Source organism: Mauremys mutica, chromosome 9, assembly GCF_020497125.1.
Source record: "Mauremys mutica isolate MM-2020 ecotype Southern chromosome 9, ASM2049712v1, whole genome shotgun sequence".
In the NCBI taxonomy this organism is placed as follows: Eukaryota; Metazoa; Chordata; order Testudines; family Geoemydidae; genus Mauremys; species Mauremys mutica.
In genome coordinates this window covers 68,924,149-68,942,132 of record NC_059080.1, presented here as the reverse complement: position 1 = coordinate 68,942,132, position 17,984 = coordinate 68,924,149, and the positions used below count along the sequence as shown (strand labels likewise).

General features: G+C 41.1%; 1 protein-coding gene across 2 annotated transcripts in view; it reads left to right on the top strand.

Annotated features, from left to right (window-relative positions):
* CUL3 (cullin 3) overlaps positions 1 to 17,252 on the top strand; it is a 104,050-nt gene extending 86,798 nt beyond the window's left edge. For both annotated transcript variants that reach the window (XM_045030373.1, XM_045030374.1), the window contains exons 13-16: positions 3,038 to 3,172; positions 10,096 to 10,282; positions 15,698 to 15,843; positions 16,785 to 17,252. In XM_045030373.1, coding sequence (XP_044886308.1) covers positions 3,038 to 3,172; positions 10,096 to 10,282; positions 15,698 to 15,843; positions 16,785 to 16,916 — 600 coding nt within the window. In that variant the 3' untranslated portion in view covers positions 16,917 to 17,252. The remainder of the gene's footprint in view (positions 1 to 3,037; positions 3,173 to 10,095; positions 10,283 to 15,697; positions 15,844 to 16,784) is intronic.
* Positions 17,253 to 17,984: the final 732 nt, after the last annotated feature.

Sequence of the window (17,984 nt, the reverse complement as noted above, 5' to 3'; positions counted from 1 at the left end):
CAGTCTATTTCATCATTAATATACAATGCTACTCCACCATCTTTGCCTTTATTTCTCTCTTTTCTGAACAGCACATAGCCTTCAATACCTGTACTCCAGTCATGACTGCTATTCCAACAGGTTTCCGTTATCTCTAGAATACCTGATTTCACTTCCTGCACCAGTAGTTCTAGTTCCTCCATTTTTTTACCCAAGCTCTTTGCATTGGTGTACAAACATCCTAATTGTTGCTGCTTGGTTTCACCCACATTTCTCACCCAATTGGGTATAGTCATTCTACTCCCAGTATCGCTTACCTGTTAGCTTCTTTGGTATCGGCACTATCCTTTCTTACTTTAACTTTCAGAGGGAGGAAAATCATCAGGTGTGGAGATTACGTACGCATCGCCCAACCATCTCTCCCAAGTTAATCAGTTGTGCCAGCCTTCATCTCAGAAGTCTACTTTTCTCCCTATTCAGGTGGAGTCCATCCCATGAGAACAGTACTCTGTCCATGAATGCCTCCAAGTGGTCAAACATAGAATCATAGGACGGGAAGGGACCTCGAATGGCAATCTAGTCCAGTCCCCTGCACTCATGGCAGGACTCAGTATTATATAGACCACTCCTAACAGGTGTTTGTCTAGCCTGCTCTTAAAAATCTCCAATGATGGAGATTCCACAACCTCCCTAGGCAATTTATTCCAGTGCTTAACCATCTTGACAGTTAAGGTTTTTCTAATGTCCAACCTAAACCTCCCTTGCTGCAATTTAAGCCTATTGCTGCTTCTCCTATCCTCAGAGATTAAGAACAGATTTTTTTTTTCCCCTCCTCCTTGTAACAATCTTTTATGTACTTGAAAATTGTTATCATGTCCCTTCTCAGTCTTCTCTTTTCCAGACTAAACAAATCCAATTTTTTTCAATCTTCCCTTATAGGTCATGTTGTCTAGACCTTTAATCATTTTTGTTGGTCTTCTCTGAACTTTCTCCAATTTGTCCACATCTTTCCTGAAATGTGGTGCCCAGAACTGGACACAATACTCCAGTTGAGGCCTGAGTAGCGTGGAAGAATTACTTCTCGTGCCTTGCTTACAACACTCCTGCTAATACATCCCAGAATGACGATCGCTTTTTTTGCAACAGTGTCACACTGTTGATTCATATTTAGCTTATGGTCCTCTATGACCCACATCCCTTTCCACAGTACTCCTTCCTAGAAAGTCATTTCCCATTTTGTATGTGTGCAACTGATTGTTCCTTCCTAAATTGAGTGCTTTTCATTTGTCCTGGCTGAATTTCATCCTATTTACTTCAGATTATTTCTCCAGTTTGTCCAGTTCATTTGAATTTTAATCCTATCCTCTAAAGCACTTGCAACCCCTCTCATCTTGGTATCATCCGCAAACTTTTTATAAGTGTACTCTCCATACCCCTGTCTAAATCATTGATGAAGGTATTGAACAGAACCAGATCCAGAACTGATCCCTGCGGGGCCCCACTCATTATGCCTTCCAGCATGACTGTGAACCACTGATAACTACTCTCTGGGAATGGTTTTCTAATCAGTTTTGCACCCACCTTATAGTAGCTCCATCTAGGTTGCATTTCCCTAGTTAGCTTATGAGAAGGTCATGTGAGATGGTATCAAAAGCTTTACTAAAGTCTAGATAAACCACATCTACCGCTTCCACCCTATCCACAAGGCTTGTTACCCTATCAAAGAAAACTATAAGGTTGGTTTGACAGGATTTGTTCTTGACAAATCCATGCTGACTGTTACTTATCACCTTATTATCTTCTAGATGTTTGCAAATTGATTTCTTAATTATTTGCTCCATTATTTTTCATTATGTAACATGCCAAAGTCCACCCAATAGCGCTACTTCCTAAGCCATTTGTTGATCATCATCATCATCTTATCTCACCTTCATTCTCCTCCTCTAGGGACAGGTAGAATCCCTGAGCCTCCATTTCCTTAAGCATCTTCCCCAGTCTGCCATAGTCTCCCTTGATTCATTCCAGCGAGAATCTAGCTGTATCATTTATTCCCACATGAAGGCCAATCACTGGATTCTTTCCTGCTCCCATTAGGATCCTCTTCAGCCTCAGATCCATATCCTGTATCTTAGCTCCCAGCAGGCAGCAGACCCTTCTGTTCTCCAGATCAGCTCAGTGACAGGCCTGTCTGTTCTTCTTAGTAGGGAGTCCCCAATCAGATAGCCCTGCCTTTTCCTGAGGATGGTGTGATTCTCTGGCCTTCCTCCTGTTTCTTCTGGCTGCAAGTCCTCTTGTCTTTTATTCTCCCTTGCAGTCTTCTCTGCATCAACCTGTATCTTCCTGCGGCTCCGAACTCTGGGAATCTCCATCGATTCTTCCCCTCTTCTTATAGGACTAGCTGTTCTTCCTTGCCCTCCCACCTTATTTTGGCCTGTGACTCAGACCAAAGTGAAATTTCTCTGCAGTTGTTACATTGGAATTAAGGTTTAAAAAAATTTTCAAGGCAAACCTATTGTTGTTTCATAATGCCACTATTGTTAATTACACTTTTCAAATATATAGAAAGCTTAAAGTTTAAATTATACAAACAAAACAAGTAAATTTCATTTGTGGGAAATGGGGAGTAGTAAGCGCTGGAGAGATCAGTATTGGAAAGCTAAGCAAAGTTTAGAAAGAAAGAAGAGAGTGTATGGTACATGGGGACAGAGAAGATAATCCAAGCGTAACTGCAACATAAAAAACATAACGGTGGGATTAGGACACACCCACAATATGGATTACTAGGAGAAGTTTTGGAACTGGCCTGATTGGAGCAAAGGGACAGGGGTTTTCGCTGCAGCAATTTTGATAAATTGGTAAGCAGGAAGATCTGAAGAGTATATTAAAGTAGTTAGGCAAAATTAGAACCAAGCATATACTACTCTGGGACTTGTGGATTTAAAATCTCAAACTTAATATTGCTTAAGCATAGTTCTCCATTTACTACATAAAAAGCTTAATCAGGAGATGAAAAAATATTCCTAAAAGTGATTTCATAACTTCTTTTAAATTCAAACAGGAAGATGGCTCAGAGGTTGGTGTAGGAGGTGCCCAAGTAACTGGCTCAAATACAAGGAAGCACATATTGCAAGTTTCCACTTTCCAGATGACGATACTAATGCTCTTTAACAACAGAGAGAAATACACGTTTGAGGTATGATTTGTGGCTTTCTAAGCTGACTTTAAAAAAATGTTAAAATGTATTCTGCAGATAGATGCAGAGCATATGTAGATCTATGGTATTATACATAAGTTGTGTAGGAAATCGTGACCTATGTACAAAGATCTTTTGATGCCAAGGGAATATACCTCATTCGTCCCTAACACCCTTAACCATTCGTTTCCTTTAAAGGTGTTGAAAATTGGCTGATTGCCTTAGTCATTCTCTAGTCCAGAAACTCAGGATTTAGAAGTATATACCTTTAGACCCCAGCTGCGTATAGGGGAAAGATATTCTGCACAGCAGTATAAAATACTGTTTTAAGACTTCAAGTTAAAAGGCTTTAATTCAGTATAGCCAGCCAGTGAAGATGGGGCCCAAATTGTTTTGGGTCCATTTATTTAAATACTCGAGGATCCACTTGTACCTAAAGCATTACAAAAACTGATTTCATTTTGTTTGGTCTTTTTTTTTTTTTCTTGAAGAAATTTTTATTCTTGATACATGTTTCATATTCTGAGTTATCAAACCTCGGAATAGGAAGAATCTGCCTTTATTTGATTGCTGAATAGTAGTTAATATATTCAGCACCAGTAAAATAGTGATGCTTTGTTCTGTTGACCTCATGATGTGCTATGATAGCATGACTTTGCAGATAGTAAGTGCATGCATTCACAAAAGCATAAGATGGCCAGAACATAGATCAGTGATGTGTAAGTGCTTATGCAAAACACAAAGGTTGATAGACTTACTTTATTTTTCAGTTGCCTTTGCAACTACACAAGGTTTGCTATTCTTTATCTATTTCATACAAGAATACCTCTGAGAGCATTCTGCGCCAAAAAATTAGAAATTCTGCGCACAGTATTTTAAAATTCTGCAAGTTTTATTTGTCAATAAATAAATGCAGAGACTCCAGCATGGCAGTGGGGAGCACAGGCCACTGGCTGCATGAAGGTGGGAGATCACTCTGCAGCCCTCCAGCTCCTATCCCCGGGACATGGACTCAGTGGCGAGGCTGCACCCGACCCTGATACAGCACAAGGCCTGGGCCTACCCCAGAAACACCGTGGGGCCTTCCCCTCTGCGCCAGGTGCACCAGGTGTGGGGCAGGCAGTCTCAACCAGGAAGGATCCAAGTGTGAGTGGATCCAGGTGTGGCGTGAGAGGATTCTGTGTGGGACAATCTGAATGCAAGAAACTCAGTGTGGGGTCTAGGTGTAGGGGGGATCTGGATGCACAGAGGCTCATTGGGGGGGTTCCAGGTGCAGGGGCAATGGGACTCTCCAGGGGCTTCCAGGTGAAAGTGGTTGGGGCTCAGCGGAGGAGTCTGGGTGTGGGGGTCTCAGTGGCGGGTCTGGGTGCTGGGGGGGTGAGGCTTGGTGGTGTAGGGGTCTGTGTGCAGCTGGTTGGGGGTCAGTGGTGTGGAGATCTGGATGTGGGGGCTCAGGCTGGTGCAGGGAGTGGGGCATCAGGGTGGGTGTTTGAGTGCAGGGAGCTCAGTGGGGGGTAGTCTGGGTATAGAGTGGGGATCCAGAGGCAGGGGGTCTGGGTGCAGGGGGGTTGAGGTTCAGGGGGATGGGGTTTGGGTATGGAGGACTAGGGGAGTTCTCGATGTACCGCGTGAGGCTTGGCACGGGTGTCTGGGTATCGGAGGTCTGGATGCACAGGGATTGGGTGGACGGGGGAGCAGCTTCCCATACAGTGATCCTTCCCCCCCACAGTTGAAGAGCTTTGGAGGCAGGCAGCAGTGGCGGATACTGCACTTTCTGCATCTGGAGGTGGGTCTGACACAGCCCCAGCAACTCCTCTCCTGCCTTGAGCCCAGCAGCTGATTCCAGCTCATGGTAGGAGCCACTGGCTGGGGTGTCCCCAGCCCTGTGGTGATTTACCGTGTTGCCGGCTGCTCCGGGTACGTGAATCGATGTACCTACGCTGCTGCAGAGTGCTGCGTGACCGCTCTTGCAGCTTCCCTATCAGAAAGTCATTTTTCTGCGTGGGACATGAATTCTGCGCACATGCAGTGGCACAGAATTCCCCCAGGAGTAACAAGTACTGATTGGAGAGTGGACAGGTAGAGATCACCACAGCAGCCAAAATGGACAGTGAGTTCTCGTTTTTAGATTGTCTTCTATAGACTGTTGATTTAACAGTGCTGTCCCCACAAACAGTGGGAACCTGTTGAGGCACTGGGGTGGGCGGGCATGGCCCTGCCCATTGCTAAAGGCTTTGAGCATAAAGGGGAGGAGCCACCAAACCCAGGCATCAACTAAATCCTGGGGACAAGGAGTGCAGGTCACAGGGATGAAATAAGGGACCCAGGGGGAGACACCAAGCAGAGAATCCCAGACAGCGACCCTTGCCCCTCAAGGCATCCAGGGAGTCAGTGGACACCACCCAGAGAAACTCTGCCCAGAGACATGACTTAAGGAGCGATCAGAAGTAGGCCCCACAGTCAGAGAGCACCCTCCTGTCCAGCTTCCTTTTCTAATGTGATGGATGGCCATCTTGGCCAATGTCGGGAGAAGGTGAATGAGGAAGTCTCGTCACTTTGTGGGGTCACGGTCTATTGCTAGCCAGATCCCAAGTGGAGGGATAGAGGCCACTGCAGTTTCACACTTAGATTGACTTGAAGTGATTTCTTCTATCTTTTGATGGGGGTCAGGAGATTTTTTGCCCCGTTCCAAAATAGCCAGGAAATTGCTTGGTATGTGTAAAATCTCATTGTGGTATGCCAGGGCTTCTCCCCAGCTTCCAATCGTATGCTGCCACACCGAATGCTTTAAGAAGGCTTATTGTCCAAATATAAGTGAATAAAGCAAACAGAAATAGTCCCTTAGCTCACCCTTGTCCTGGGTTTCATGGTCTCCCCTCCCACAGTCTCTGGTGATCCTGCTTCTTGCAGCTTCCCAGTCCCAGCCAGCTCTGCTTCATTTCTGGAACACCAGCACCAGGGATACTTCCTGGTACCTGGCCCTTTGCTCCACAGAAATTAGCTCCATTTCTCAGACCCAGCCTGTCCCAATAACTTAGCCCCTCCCTGCCCTCTGATAGGTCTGTATAGACCCAGGTGTAATCCTGCTTCCTTTAATTGGTGCATTTGGGCCCACCTACCCTGATACATGGGAGCTGGTTCTGGTCTACTCACAGGGACCAGCTACCCTATGACACTCTATAGACCTTCGAGTGACCCAGCTCCCATATGCAGCATTCTGCTTTCAGCACTCTATAACGTCAGTACTGTAAAGGATACAGTAGTACAATATAACACTGAAGAAGTTCAAGTAACTTTTGTGCTGACAATAAGCAGAGGCACCAACAAAAAATTATGCCTTTGCAAAAGAGGAAGGAATTTTGTCTAATCGGGCTTCTGTTCCCAGCCCTGCCACTGATAACTCTAACTTTTAAATTTCCCTAAGCTCTTAGCCCCATTTTGGATAAGTGGTAACTAAAGCAAATACACCTCTACCCCGATATAACGCAACCCGATATAACAGAGGTTCACATACAACACGGTAAAGCAGCGCTCCCACGGATCAGTGCCTCAGCTCCCAGCCACAGCGCTCCGCTTCCCGCCGCCGGTGAGTGCGGGGAGGTTGGGGAAAGGACGCCCCCCCGTACTCCGCTGCGCAGCGACACGCTGGGGCCGGGGCAAGGAAAGCGGAGCGAGCTGGCACTGTGTCGCTGCGCTTCCCACTGCAGGTGAGTGCTGGGGGCATCCTTTCCCCAATCTCACCGGCGGCGGGAAGCGGAGTACCGCGGCTGGGAGCTGGCAGAGTAGAGCGGCCTGGGGCCGGGCTGCTCCGCTTCCCGCCACTGCCGGTGAGTGCCTGTCGGGGTGGGGTTTGTGTGGATGGGATGGGGACAGAGAGCAGGGGGGTTGGGTTGGGGGTGGGGTCCTGGGGGTGATTAGGGATGCGGGTCTCGGGGGGGGGGGGCGGTCAGGGGACAAGGAGCAGGGGGGCCAAAGCAAGTTCGATGTAGCGCGGGGTAGAAGTGTACTTTCTCTTTTGGAGCAGTGCTTGACACTTCATAGTTGATAAGGTACTGTAGGAGCACAGAGTCATACCATTTAGACTTCAAGAAAAGAGTTTTGCTTTTTAATTATTGGAGGTTCATATGTTAGGGCTTTGTGTAACTAGTTGGATATTTTTGTGAGGGGAAAAAATGGGCTCATTGGTGCTTCCACATGAGAGAGAAATTTTTCTGAATAGCTTAGGGTTTTGTATTCTCTTAATAACTTATCCCATTCTTTCCAAGTGGGTTGCTCCTTATATTCAAAACTTATGTTGTTGTTTATTTCAGTGTCTGGTGAAGAATGATTAAATATTTTGAAGTATATATCATCAAAAGCTTGATTTGTTCACAAATCGAATATAAACTGAAGATTTGTCCCATCCCTAACCATGTCCAATGTGAAATTCAAGATTTGATATGTATGAAATTGTTACATAATTCAGCAAAACTAGTTCATTAAAAGTTTAGTCTGACTTCTTAATTCATGCTGTTCCTTTTTTCCCCTCTTCCACGTTGGGAGAGCTTTAAAGGTTGGTGAAGCCTGTACAATATAAAATTCTTTGTCTCTGTGGATTTTTCAACCATGTTAATGTTGAAACAATTACTTAATTCCTTGCTATAAGAAAAAAACTTAAGATGTCTGCAATTTGACACAGTGTATTGTTTGTTAGTTATTGCAGCCTATTGTGTCGTTTCCAGACACAGCTCCTTTAGATCTGTTTTAGATATGTTCAGCTGCATAATAGGTTGTAATTAGAGCTTTTCTCCCCAAAATGAAATGGCTATAACATACCAGATAACTGAAAGTAGGGAGGAAAACACTTTAAAAATATCTATTTTAAATCTTAAAAAGATATTTAAGTGTCTTTATAAAAAGATGTGCATTTGTAAAAATAACATGCTGATGACTTAAACTTTGTTGGGATGCAGTAACTCCTGTTGTTCATATTAATAGAAAAATTGTAATTCTTGTACCCTTCTTCTAGAAACCTTTCTGTGCTACAAATTGCTGATTACCCTCCACCCCCACCGAAGTCAACTAGTGGATGGTGCTCATCATATCACAGCATCAAACCGTTTCTGTGATGCTTATTTAAAGGCAATTTGTGCATTTCTGAAAGACCAGATTTAATGCAAGTGTCAGTTTAAGGACAAACTGTAATGTTGAGAATTAAAATACGCACAGTATGTAGTGAACCCCCACTCCCCCGGGCCTGGTTAATAAGGATGTGCAACATTAAAAACTGGTTCTTAATTTTTATTTTAGTTCTGTATTTCACTTTCAATGGCAGTAGTCAGAATACTTTATTGAGGTGAAAAGTACAGCAATGATTATTGATGGATTGATTTTAATCCTTTGGCATTAGAAATCAGGGTGTTGGACTGAAATCTCATTGGCAGCAGTAGGTTGTGCTGGAACTGCTGGCCTTGAGGCATTAAATTTAAATAATTAAAAAGCTTATTTACTCATCGTTGTAAGTAGTTAATTTATATGGCCAAGATCCACTTCCTTTTGGTTTACTGAAGTGGTCCTGATTATGCCACTGCAATAAGGTTCATTTTTCAAGACAAAAATGATTGTAATTTAGTCTTTAAAAATGCACTTTAGCTGAAACTTGATAAACAAATACAGGATAGAACCAAATTGGTGGTTATATTTAAATGAAACTAGAAATGAGCAAATCCGCTCTTCATGTCACCCTAGAGGTGGGCTTTTTGGGTATTGGCGGGTATAATGTGAAGGTGTTCTGCTAACACAGTCGGAAAGCACATTGCAGTAGTTCAAAACTTCAGCATCTATTTTAAAAAAAAAAAAAAGGGGGAAAATGAGGATTGATGCCTCAGCTTCTAAATGACTCTCAGTAGAACTCTCAGGAACACTGACTTTCTATGCGAATCCAAATAGTGTTAACATTTTTATGAAGAAGACAGCAAAACATGCCATAGCTTATATTTCTCCCAACAAGCGACTCCGAGAGGCACTAAAACTACCGAAACACTTGATGGAAGTTTGAAGGACTTGATAGATAAGCTGATAACACTGCTTTAGAAGACTGTGCAAAGCACTGCTAGAGTATATTTGTGAAGGAATATTTTGCTTTGTATGGGTTCTAACAGTGTTTGCACTACTAATGTTTTAGTAGTTATCTTTCAAATGTCATCTGTTGTACTTTGAACTGAGGTGGACCAGACTGTCAGTTTTGTTCTCTTCTGAGTGTAAGGTGGAAATAAAACTAATCTTAAGCAGCTCTTTACTTTATTAGGAGTGTACTCCACAGGAGGGTGAGAAAACACATTTTTGTGAAAAAGCTGGTGCCAGGATGAGACTCATATTTGATATTTCTTGTAAGGCTGTCAGCTTTTCATGTTAACGAACTGCCTTACCTGGCTTGATAAGGTACTTTTGATAGCAATCAAGGAAATTTCTAACAGAAAGCTATGTATACTTTTTTCATTGAACTGATGATGAAGGTAACTTTGAAGCTCAGGTTTCATTCCATGAAGCAACATTGGACAGAATGGAAATAAACCCTTTTGGCTTTCTCAGGAGATAAATTGAGTGTTAACAGCTAATTATTCATTTTGTTCCTTTCATCACACTGGCAACTGTTGACTTTAAATTGTACGTGAAACAATCCACTTTCTCTAAATCAACCCATGTTCATCATAAGCCTTTTTGCATAGTGCTTATTTGACTATCACAAAATGAATTCTAACTTTTCAATCATCTAAAGAATCTACATATCAGAATTTAGTTTTGAGAGCCAAGGATTATCTTTTTGAGCAATCATGGGTTTTTTGCCCCCTCTTCTCCTCCCCCTCCCCCTCCCCCTCAATAAGGTACCTAATGTGTTCTGGCATTAACTATAAGCTATTGATGATGTCATGGTTTTCCTTCAGGAAATTCAACAAGAAACTGATATCCCTGAAAGAGAGCTTGTTAGAGCCCTACAGTCCCTTGCATGTGGCAAACCAACACAACGAGTTCTCACAAAAGAGCCTAAATCAAAAGAAATAGAAAATGGTCATATATTTACAGTGAATGATCAGTTCACGTCCAAATTGCACAGAGTCAAGATTCAAACGGGTAAGTCTGTTTTTATATTCTGCTCTCTTGTACTCCAAAAATATCTTAAGTTGTAAAATGTTGGCATCTACATTGAAGGTAAATGCATCACACTAGCAAAAGGAAAATATTAAGCTATAAAAACTGTTGCCATTGACTAGTAGCCTGAAAGCAAAAATTTAAATGAGGAGGAAATCCAAAGCACTTACAGAAAGTAATAGTTCAGTTAAGTGGGGATGGTTTGTTTTTTTAAAAAGTATGTAGTCCTCTCCAACAAGGAGAAGAAGGTGGAAGGACTGTAGCTTTTAAATTAAATTACTATTTTTTAAAACTTTCTAGGCTCTGTTCTGATTTACTTGAGAGAGACCCTAAAACTGTGGGTCGGGACCCCATAGTGGGTCGCGACCCCCGTTTTAATGGGGTCGCCAGGGCTGGCTTTAGACTTGCTGGGGGCCGGGGCCAAAGCCTGAGCCCCATTGCCTGGGGCCAAAGCCCCAGGCCTTCAGCTCTGGGCAATGAAGCTCAGGTTACAGGCTCCCTACCTGGGGCTGAAACCCTTGGCTCAGGCAAGGGCTTAGGCAGGCTTGGGTTTTAATCCCACCCCTACTGGGGTTGTGTAGTAATTTTTGTTGTCAGAAGGGGGTCACGCTGCAATGAAGTTTGAGAACCCCTGGTCTATCTCATAGACTTATAACTTACTCTACTGCTATGAAATTACTGATTTGTCATTTTCTTCGATGAACATTGGGTGCTTTTCCTGGCTGTGCTAGATGTTCATTGTGTCCTTGTTCAGTCATTATTATTTAATGTGAGATTCGCTTTCCTCACTTGTGGAGTCAGGATGACTACTACTTGGGGTGGATGCACACATGTATCCCACTCAGGTGTGCACATGCCCAGCTCATTAGAGCCAGTTTTCTGTAGCAGTGCCCATCAGGTTGATGCATGCACCCTGCACATCCTTGTGGCCCCTCCTGAGGCTACAAAAGGGCACTGACACCCCTACTCCCTCAGTTCTTTCCCATGGATTGAGTTGGAGCTTGCTTTGCAGTTTTCCTAACATTTTTTTCTTATGCATAGATAGCTAGTTTAGTTTTCTTATCTCTAAATAGTTAGTTAGCAGTTAATATTTGTTAAATGATTTTTATTTGATTTTTGTTTTAAAGTTTGCTTTTTAGCCATTGTTAGTTTTGATGGTAGGCACCATTGCCATGCAGGGCTTAACAGGCTTTATGCACTGCCTGTCATGTGGGTGTATATCCTGAATAGTTACCCCCACATGTGCTGCCCTTTCTTCTCGGCAAGGGGCACATTAAGGAGAGATGCAGTATTTGTTGCTCTTTCAAGAAAAGAACACAGATCTTGAGAGACCTGTACCTCATGGAGCAGGTTTTCAGGCTTGTCATGATGCCCTGTTTCCTACACTAAGACAGACCCATTGTCATAAACAGATAGTTAAGGGTTAAGGTCTCTTTTACCTGTAAAGGGTTAACAAGCAGTAACCTGATGAACACCTGACCAGAGGACCAATCAAGGGACAAGATAATTTCAAATCTCTGTGGAGGGAAGTCTTTGTCTGTGTTCTTTGTTGGGGTCTTTGTTCTCTCTTTGGATCTAAGAGAGGCCAGACATATTTCCAGACTCTCCAAGTTTTCCTGAAGTATTTTCTACTATTCAGTATTGTGAGTATTAGAAAGGCGGATTAGTCCTATAATTAATTTTTACATTTGCAATTGTGTGTTTGCTGGAGAAATATCTTTATTTCTGTTTGCTGTTATTTTGATTATTCTGAGAAAGGAGGGGGGGGGGAGGGGAAGTCTCGCCAGGTTTATAAGCTAGACCCTGTATATTTTCTGTTACTCTTTCCCTCTTTATTGAGCAATGGACCACTTGATCTTCTTGCTTCTGATGCATTTTAAAAATGTTTTCTTGTTAGCCTCTATATTGCTAGCTAGTTTAATCTTTTTTTGTGCTTTGGCCTTTCTAATTTTGTCCCTACAAGCTTGTCTTGTTTTTTATATTCATTCTTCATAATTTGACCTAGTTTCCACTTTTTGTATGACTCGTTTTTGAGTTTCAGGTTGTTGAAGATCTCCTGGGTAAGCCAGAGTGGTCTCTTACCATACTTCCTATCTTTTCTATATGCTGAGAGAGTTTGCTCTTGTGCCTTTAATCATGTCTCTTTAATAAAACTGCCAATTTTCTTGAATACTTTTTTTTGCCTTAGACTTGCTTCCCACAGCATCTTACCTACCAATTCTCTGCATTTGCTAAGGTCTGCCTGCATGAAGTCCATTGTCTTTAAGATGCTGTTTTCCCTTCTGCCATTCCTTAGAATCATGATTTCATCATTTCATGATAACTTACACCCAAGCTGCCTTCCACCACCAAATTTTCAACCACTTCCTCCCTATTTGTCAGAATCAGTCTAGAACAGCCTTTCCCCCCGTTGCTTTGCAACCTTCTGAAATAAAAAGTTGTTTCCAGTGGATTCCAAGAACTTCTTCAGTTTGTCCTCCAGTTCAGGGAAGATCTGTGTTTTGGGGTTTGGGTTTTTTTTTTAACCTGATGGTTTCTAGACTTTTAAAAGGGATTGTTTAATTCTTTCCCTGGATAAAGGATGCATTTGCCACCTTGGAATCTTAATATTGTATTGGCCACTTTAATGGGCCTTCCATTTGAACCTATAGGCCACCTGTTCTTTGTGTCACCTGTGTCAGAAGACATCTTTTCTCATAGTCATTATGTTAGCCAGAAGAGTGGATGAGCTTCAGACTGTCATGGCAGGACTCCCATATATACTATGTTTTCAAAGATAATGTAGCTTTGTGGCCCCAGCCGAAGTTCCTGACTGAAGTGGTATCTGCCTTTCATCTGAGCCAGACAATATACTGACTGGTTTTCTTCCTTCAAAACCACACTTACATAAAGATGATGAACGTATACGTACTTTGTATGTAAGATGTGCATTAATCTTTTAACTGTACAGGACTAAATCTTTCAAGTTTGTCTCCTTGATTTGTGTATTTCTTATGCTGATAGAATGAAAGGTCACATCACACACAATTTCTAGATGGAATATTTCCTGTATTACTGTGGTTGATGGGGTCGCGAACACACCGCCTCCACAGAGACTGCTCACTCAATGAGAACATAAGCTAATTCGGTGGCTTTTCTGAAGGACATACCCATGTTGGATGTTCGTAGAGCTGCCACTTGGCCCTCAGTTCATACCTTCACTCGTCATTACGCCATTGTGACTGCTTTGAGATCTGATGCAAATTTTGGGAAGGCTAGTCACTATTAGGGCTCAGAGTGACTTTACCTCCTAACAGTACTACTTTGTGAGTTACCGCTATGTAATACACATGTGCAACCACTTGAAGAAACAAAAACTATTACTTACCTGTATTGTAACTGTTTTTCAAGATGATGTTGCATGCGTGTAGTCCACTAAACCCTTCCTTCCCTGTGCATTGGAGTCGTGTTTCATCATATTTCTGGCATGAAGGAACTGAGGGGGATTGGGGCAGCACTGCCCTTTTATAAGCTCAGGAGAGGCCATGAATATGTGCAGGGTGCATGCAACGCCCTGACAGGTACTTCTGTAAAAAAAATCTTTGGCTCCAGCATGCTGGGTGTGCTGGGAGTGGAATACCTGTGTGCAAAAACATCTTGAAGAATAACAGTACAGGTAAGTAACCATTTTTGCCTAGCTCACTAAAGTTTTGAAGTTAAATTGTGAAATATGTTGAGACACTTGTATATATGGATATGTGAGTGCAGTGTGTTAGTACTTATTATTTATACACTTCATGTATGAACTAAGATCTATCTAACCCCTATCCCACAATACACAGTGGTAGCATTTAAAAAGCATCTTAAAATATTCTGTAATTTAGAGAGAGATTCTTTGTACTTGTAATAGAACATATCATTGGAACTGGCAATCTCTCAGATACATTTTAAGTGCAATCACTGTACTTCTCTCATGCCAGACGTTAATATTAGACATTTTAACCCTTTCCTAAGAGTGGATGTGGACAAGACTGCAAACATCTTAAACCCAACAGTATGCTCTTGTGATTACACTACATATATGTTGTTGCATAAACTACAGTGAACTTGGGTGTCTGTAGATGGAAGCAAAATGCACAGGTATCCATGATTTAACATGTCTACCTTGCTTGGAGTATTCTTAAGGTGGCAGAGACACAATAGCAGGTTACCGATGTTTTAGAGCACCTTAACTAGTGCCTCACATACTCCGTGGCACAAGGGGACCAAGATCTGTGGCAACATCTAAATTCCAATGGGATACTAAATTATTCTCTTACTGTGCAATCCTCTTATTCTCATCACCCTTTGCACAACATAAACAAGTACAATTATAGCTCTTAATTGAAAATACCCATTGATGCAAAATTCATACAGTTATTTTCATCAGAGGTTATATTTGAGTTTTGGCCTCTTGTTTTCTAGGCTAGCAGCACAGCAGAACCAATTCTTGACTCCATGAGAGGATACATCTTGCAGCATTCTCTAGTGAACAACTGAAAAAAAAGGTTCTTTCTGTCTTTAGCCAGAGGGAAGGCTGCCATGATGTTCAGGGGTTTTGAGTGGGGAGAGTAAAATGAGAGAAGAGGACATCTAGAAGCTAGAAGACTGCTATTCAAAAGCAGGAAACATTGAATTTGTGTATGGGAAAAGAGGTGCCCAGAAATAATAGCTGTAGGGGGAGAGAGACTGGAAGCAAGGACAGAAATAAGAAATTGGCAATGGTAGAAAATGCACAAAATCCAAAAGGGGCAGAGAACAAAGTGAACAGGTCGATTGGTATTTTTCTTTTGGCTAATTATCTTCAGCAGTTTGGTTTGGAAAGTAAACTTTTGTAAATACAATTCTGTCTCTTTCCTTACTATGTTGCAATTCCTACTGTAATTGAAACATCTCCTTAATTGAAACAGTCTCCTGACAAGCAAAGGAAATAAAACCCAGCTACACTGTCAGAATTGTTTTCTTTGACACGCTCTAAATTATGTGCAATTTAATAAGAAAACACCATATATAACCCGTAGCTTCAAAGTTAATTTGGCAAAATCTATGTAGTTTTAAAGAGAAGAATCTTCAATATGACAGTAGCCAAAAAAAGTTTTGCAAACAAAGTTCAGTACTGTTTGAAAAGCAGAGAAGTTTGACATTAAATTTTAAACAGTAAATAGCAACTGACAAAATAGTAACACATACTTACACATGCATTGATTGCTATGTATGTCTGTCTGTCTTGTGGACACATTTCATTAAAAAACACACTTGTAAATGTCACAAACCAAGAAACTTAATTCCGCTGTGGGCGAAATTAAATTTTGTGCATATTAATGTTATTGAAATTAATAATATTGACTTTTGCTTAAGGTATTTCATCTTCTCTTTTAGTTGCTGCCAAACAAGGAGAATCAGACCCAGAAAGAAAAGAAACAAGGCAGAAAGTAGATGACGACAGAAAACATGAGATAGAAGCTGCTATAGTGCGGATAATGAAATCTAGAAAGAAGATGCAGCACAATGTGCTAGTAGCAGAGGTAACATCACATATAGTATTGACGTGGTTAAGAGGTTAGGAAGAGGGCACATCTTAGATTTCTCTGTCAATTCTTACTCTTCTGTTAATGTAGCAAAGTTACAAGGCCTTATCAGCTGTCAGATTTTTAAACTGATTCTAGAGAGACTTTATATTTTTATCTCATACCTCTGGAAGCATAGATGTATTTAGTTCCTATTAAGTCAACCAGATGTTTATAATACAGTAGTTTATAACAAAAAACAGTAAGTTGACTACAAAAGGTTGATATCCTGTATTGAACTTGTAAATTGCCAACCATGGGGTCTGATGAGCTGCCAAGGGGAGTGAGTTTCAAAGAGTGAATCTTTTGTAGGGAGAGTCCTGACACTCAGTTACTAAATTTGAAGGATGCACAGTCAGCAAATGTCTCCAACCAGTTCTAACTGTCATGATGGGTGTAGGTTGAGAGACTTCATGATAAACATTCAATTGCACCAAGAAGTGAGAAAGCTGACAGTGAGGAAACTTCAGCACAGAGTTCATGCCAACCATTCTTCTGGGTATAAATTGATTGGCTGCTGGTGTGAGGAAGGATGTTTTCTCCCGTGTGTCTAACTACTTAATTGCCTGCCCTGGTGCATTATTAGGTTTTTGTCTTTCTCTGAAATATCAGCTATTGACAGTAATGGAGGTCGAATATTGGATGTGATGGACCAGTGGTACAGAAATAAAAAACAAATTTATTTTTATATGGCTCAATCTAATTTCTATTACAAACTCAATTTTTTTCACTTGGTTAGTACCTGAAGTGTGCAGCTGGCCATGTAAACTTTAAAGGTTACACCCAACCTGTTTTAACAAATGCTTTTTATGATTATTTTTAGGGTGCATTTCTGTTGTGCAGCCTAACTCATTATCATCTGCAATATAGCATTAATTGTTCTTGGTTTTATGTCCTAGGTAACTCAGCAGCTGAAAGCTCGATTCTTACCAAGTCCAGTTGTTATTAAAAAACGTATTGAAGGACTTATTGAGAGAGAATATTTGGCACGAACACCTGAGGATCGCAAAGTATACACTTACGTAGCATAAAATGCGTTCAGCAAATTTGATTTATTCTTGGACTATACTCTCCGCATGAACTGGGAAGTTCTTTTAAATCATTAATATTAAAGACGACCATCTCTTCTATTAAATTACAATACATGTTCTAGACCATGCAGATCAAGCCTTTACTCCTTTTGAGAGTTTTCAACATCAATTGATTGAGCTTCAGGCTTTTCAACGTTATCCCTGTAGAGATCATTCTTATAATTCCTCGGGAAAATGTGAACGTGCAGCGTTTGTTTTCAAAACTGTATGAAAACAGAAAAAAATAAACAAATTTAGAAAATACAGCTCATTAAAAATAAAATTGTTGGAATTTCATTTCCCCAAATCTTCAGTGTTGATGTAAATGTGTTTCTGTAGTGTTGCTTAGCACTTTGCGCATTGTATAAGTTGGGTTCAAAAACAACACAACTGGTAAGACAGAATTCCCGGTTATATTGCTCTGCTTCAGACATTTATTTAACTAGCCATGTTTAATTTAAATATTTGGTAAATTTATAAAGACCCAAGAATACAATTTTAGCATGCTTCACTCTTCCAGCTGCACTCATTATTGTTCTGGCAATATGATCAGGAACCTTTTTGGGGCTCAGTAAAGACCGTAATAATTTTGGCTTTCCCTTCTGTAATTTGAGTTCTTCCAAATTAAGTTCTATATTGATTAGGTTTGTTCTGGTTTCTTTATAGGAAAAAGGAAAAGGTTTTAGTGTGTATAAACTGTATAATAATTTTTGCTGTTGTACTCACTGCTGATAGTGGATTGTACAGGGCGATGTTTTTATTTCACTTAATGTAGACACAATAAATTTAAAATAAACGGATTTAGTGTACACAAACCACTAATTCAGTTGTTTTAGAGCACAGGGAGTACAATTTGTTGAACTAAATACTGCCCCTTGAAGAAACGCACCAAGACTACACCTTGTTTATTAATGTCATGACCGACCAGAAGGTTTCCCCCCTTAAGTACGTATTTTAGGAGATTAAAGTGAAGCCATTGTGCACTATTCATTGTTTTAAAATGCAATCTGAAAATGCAATAAATATTCT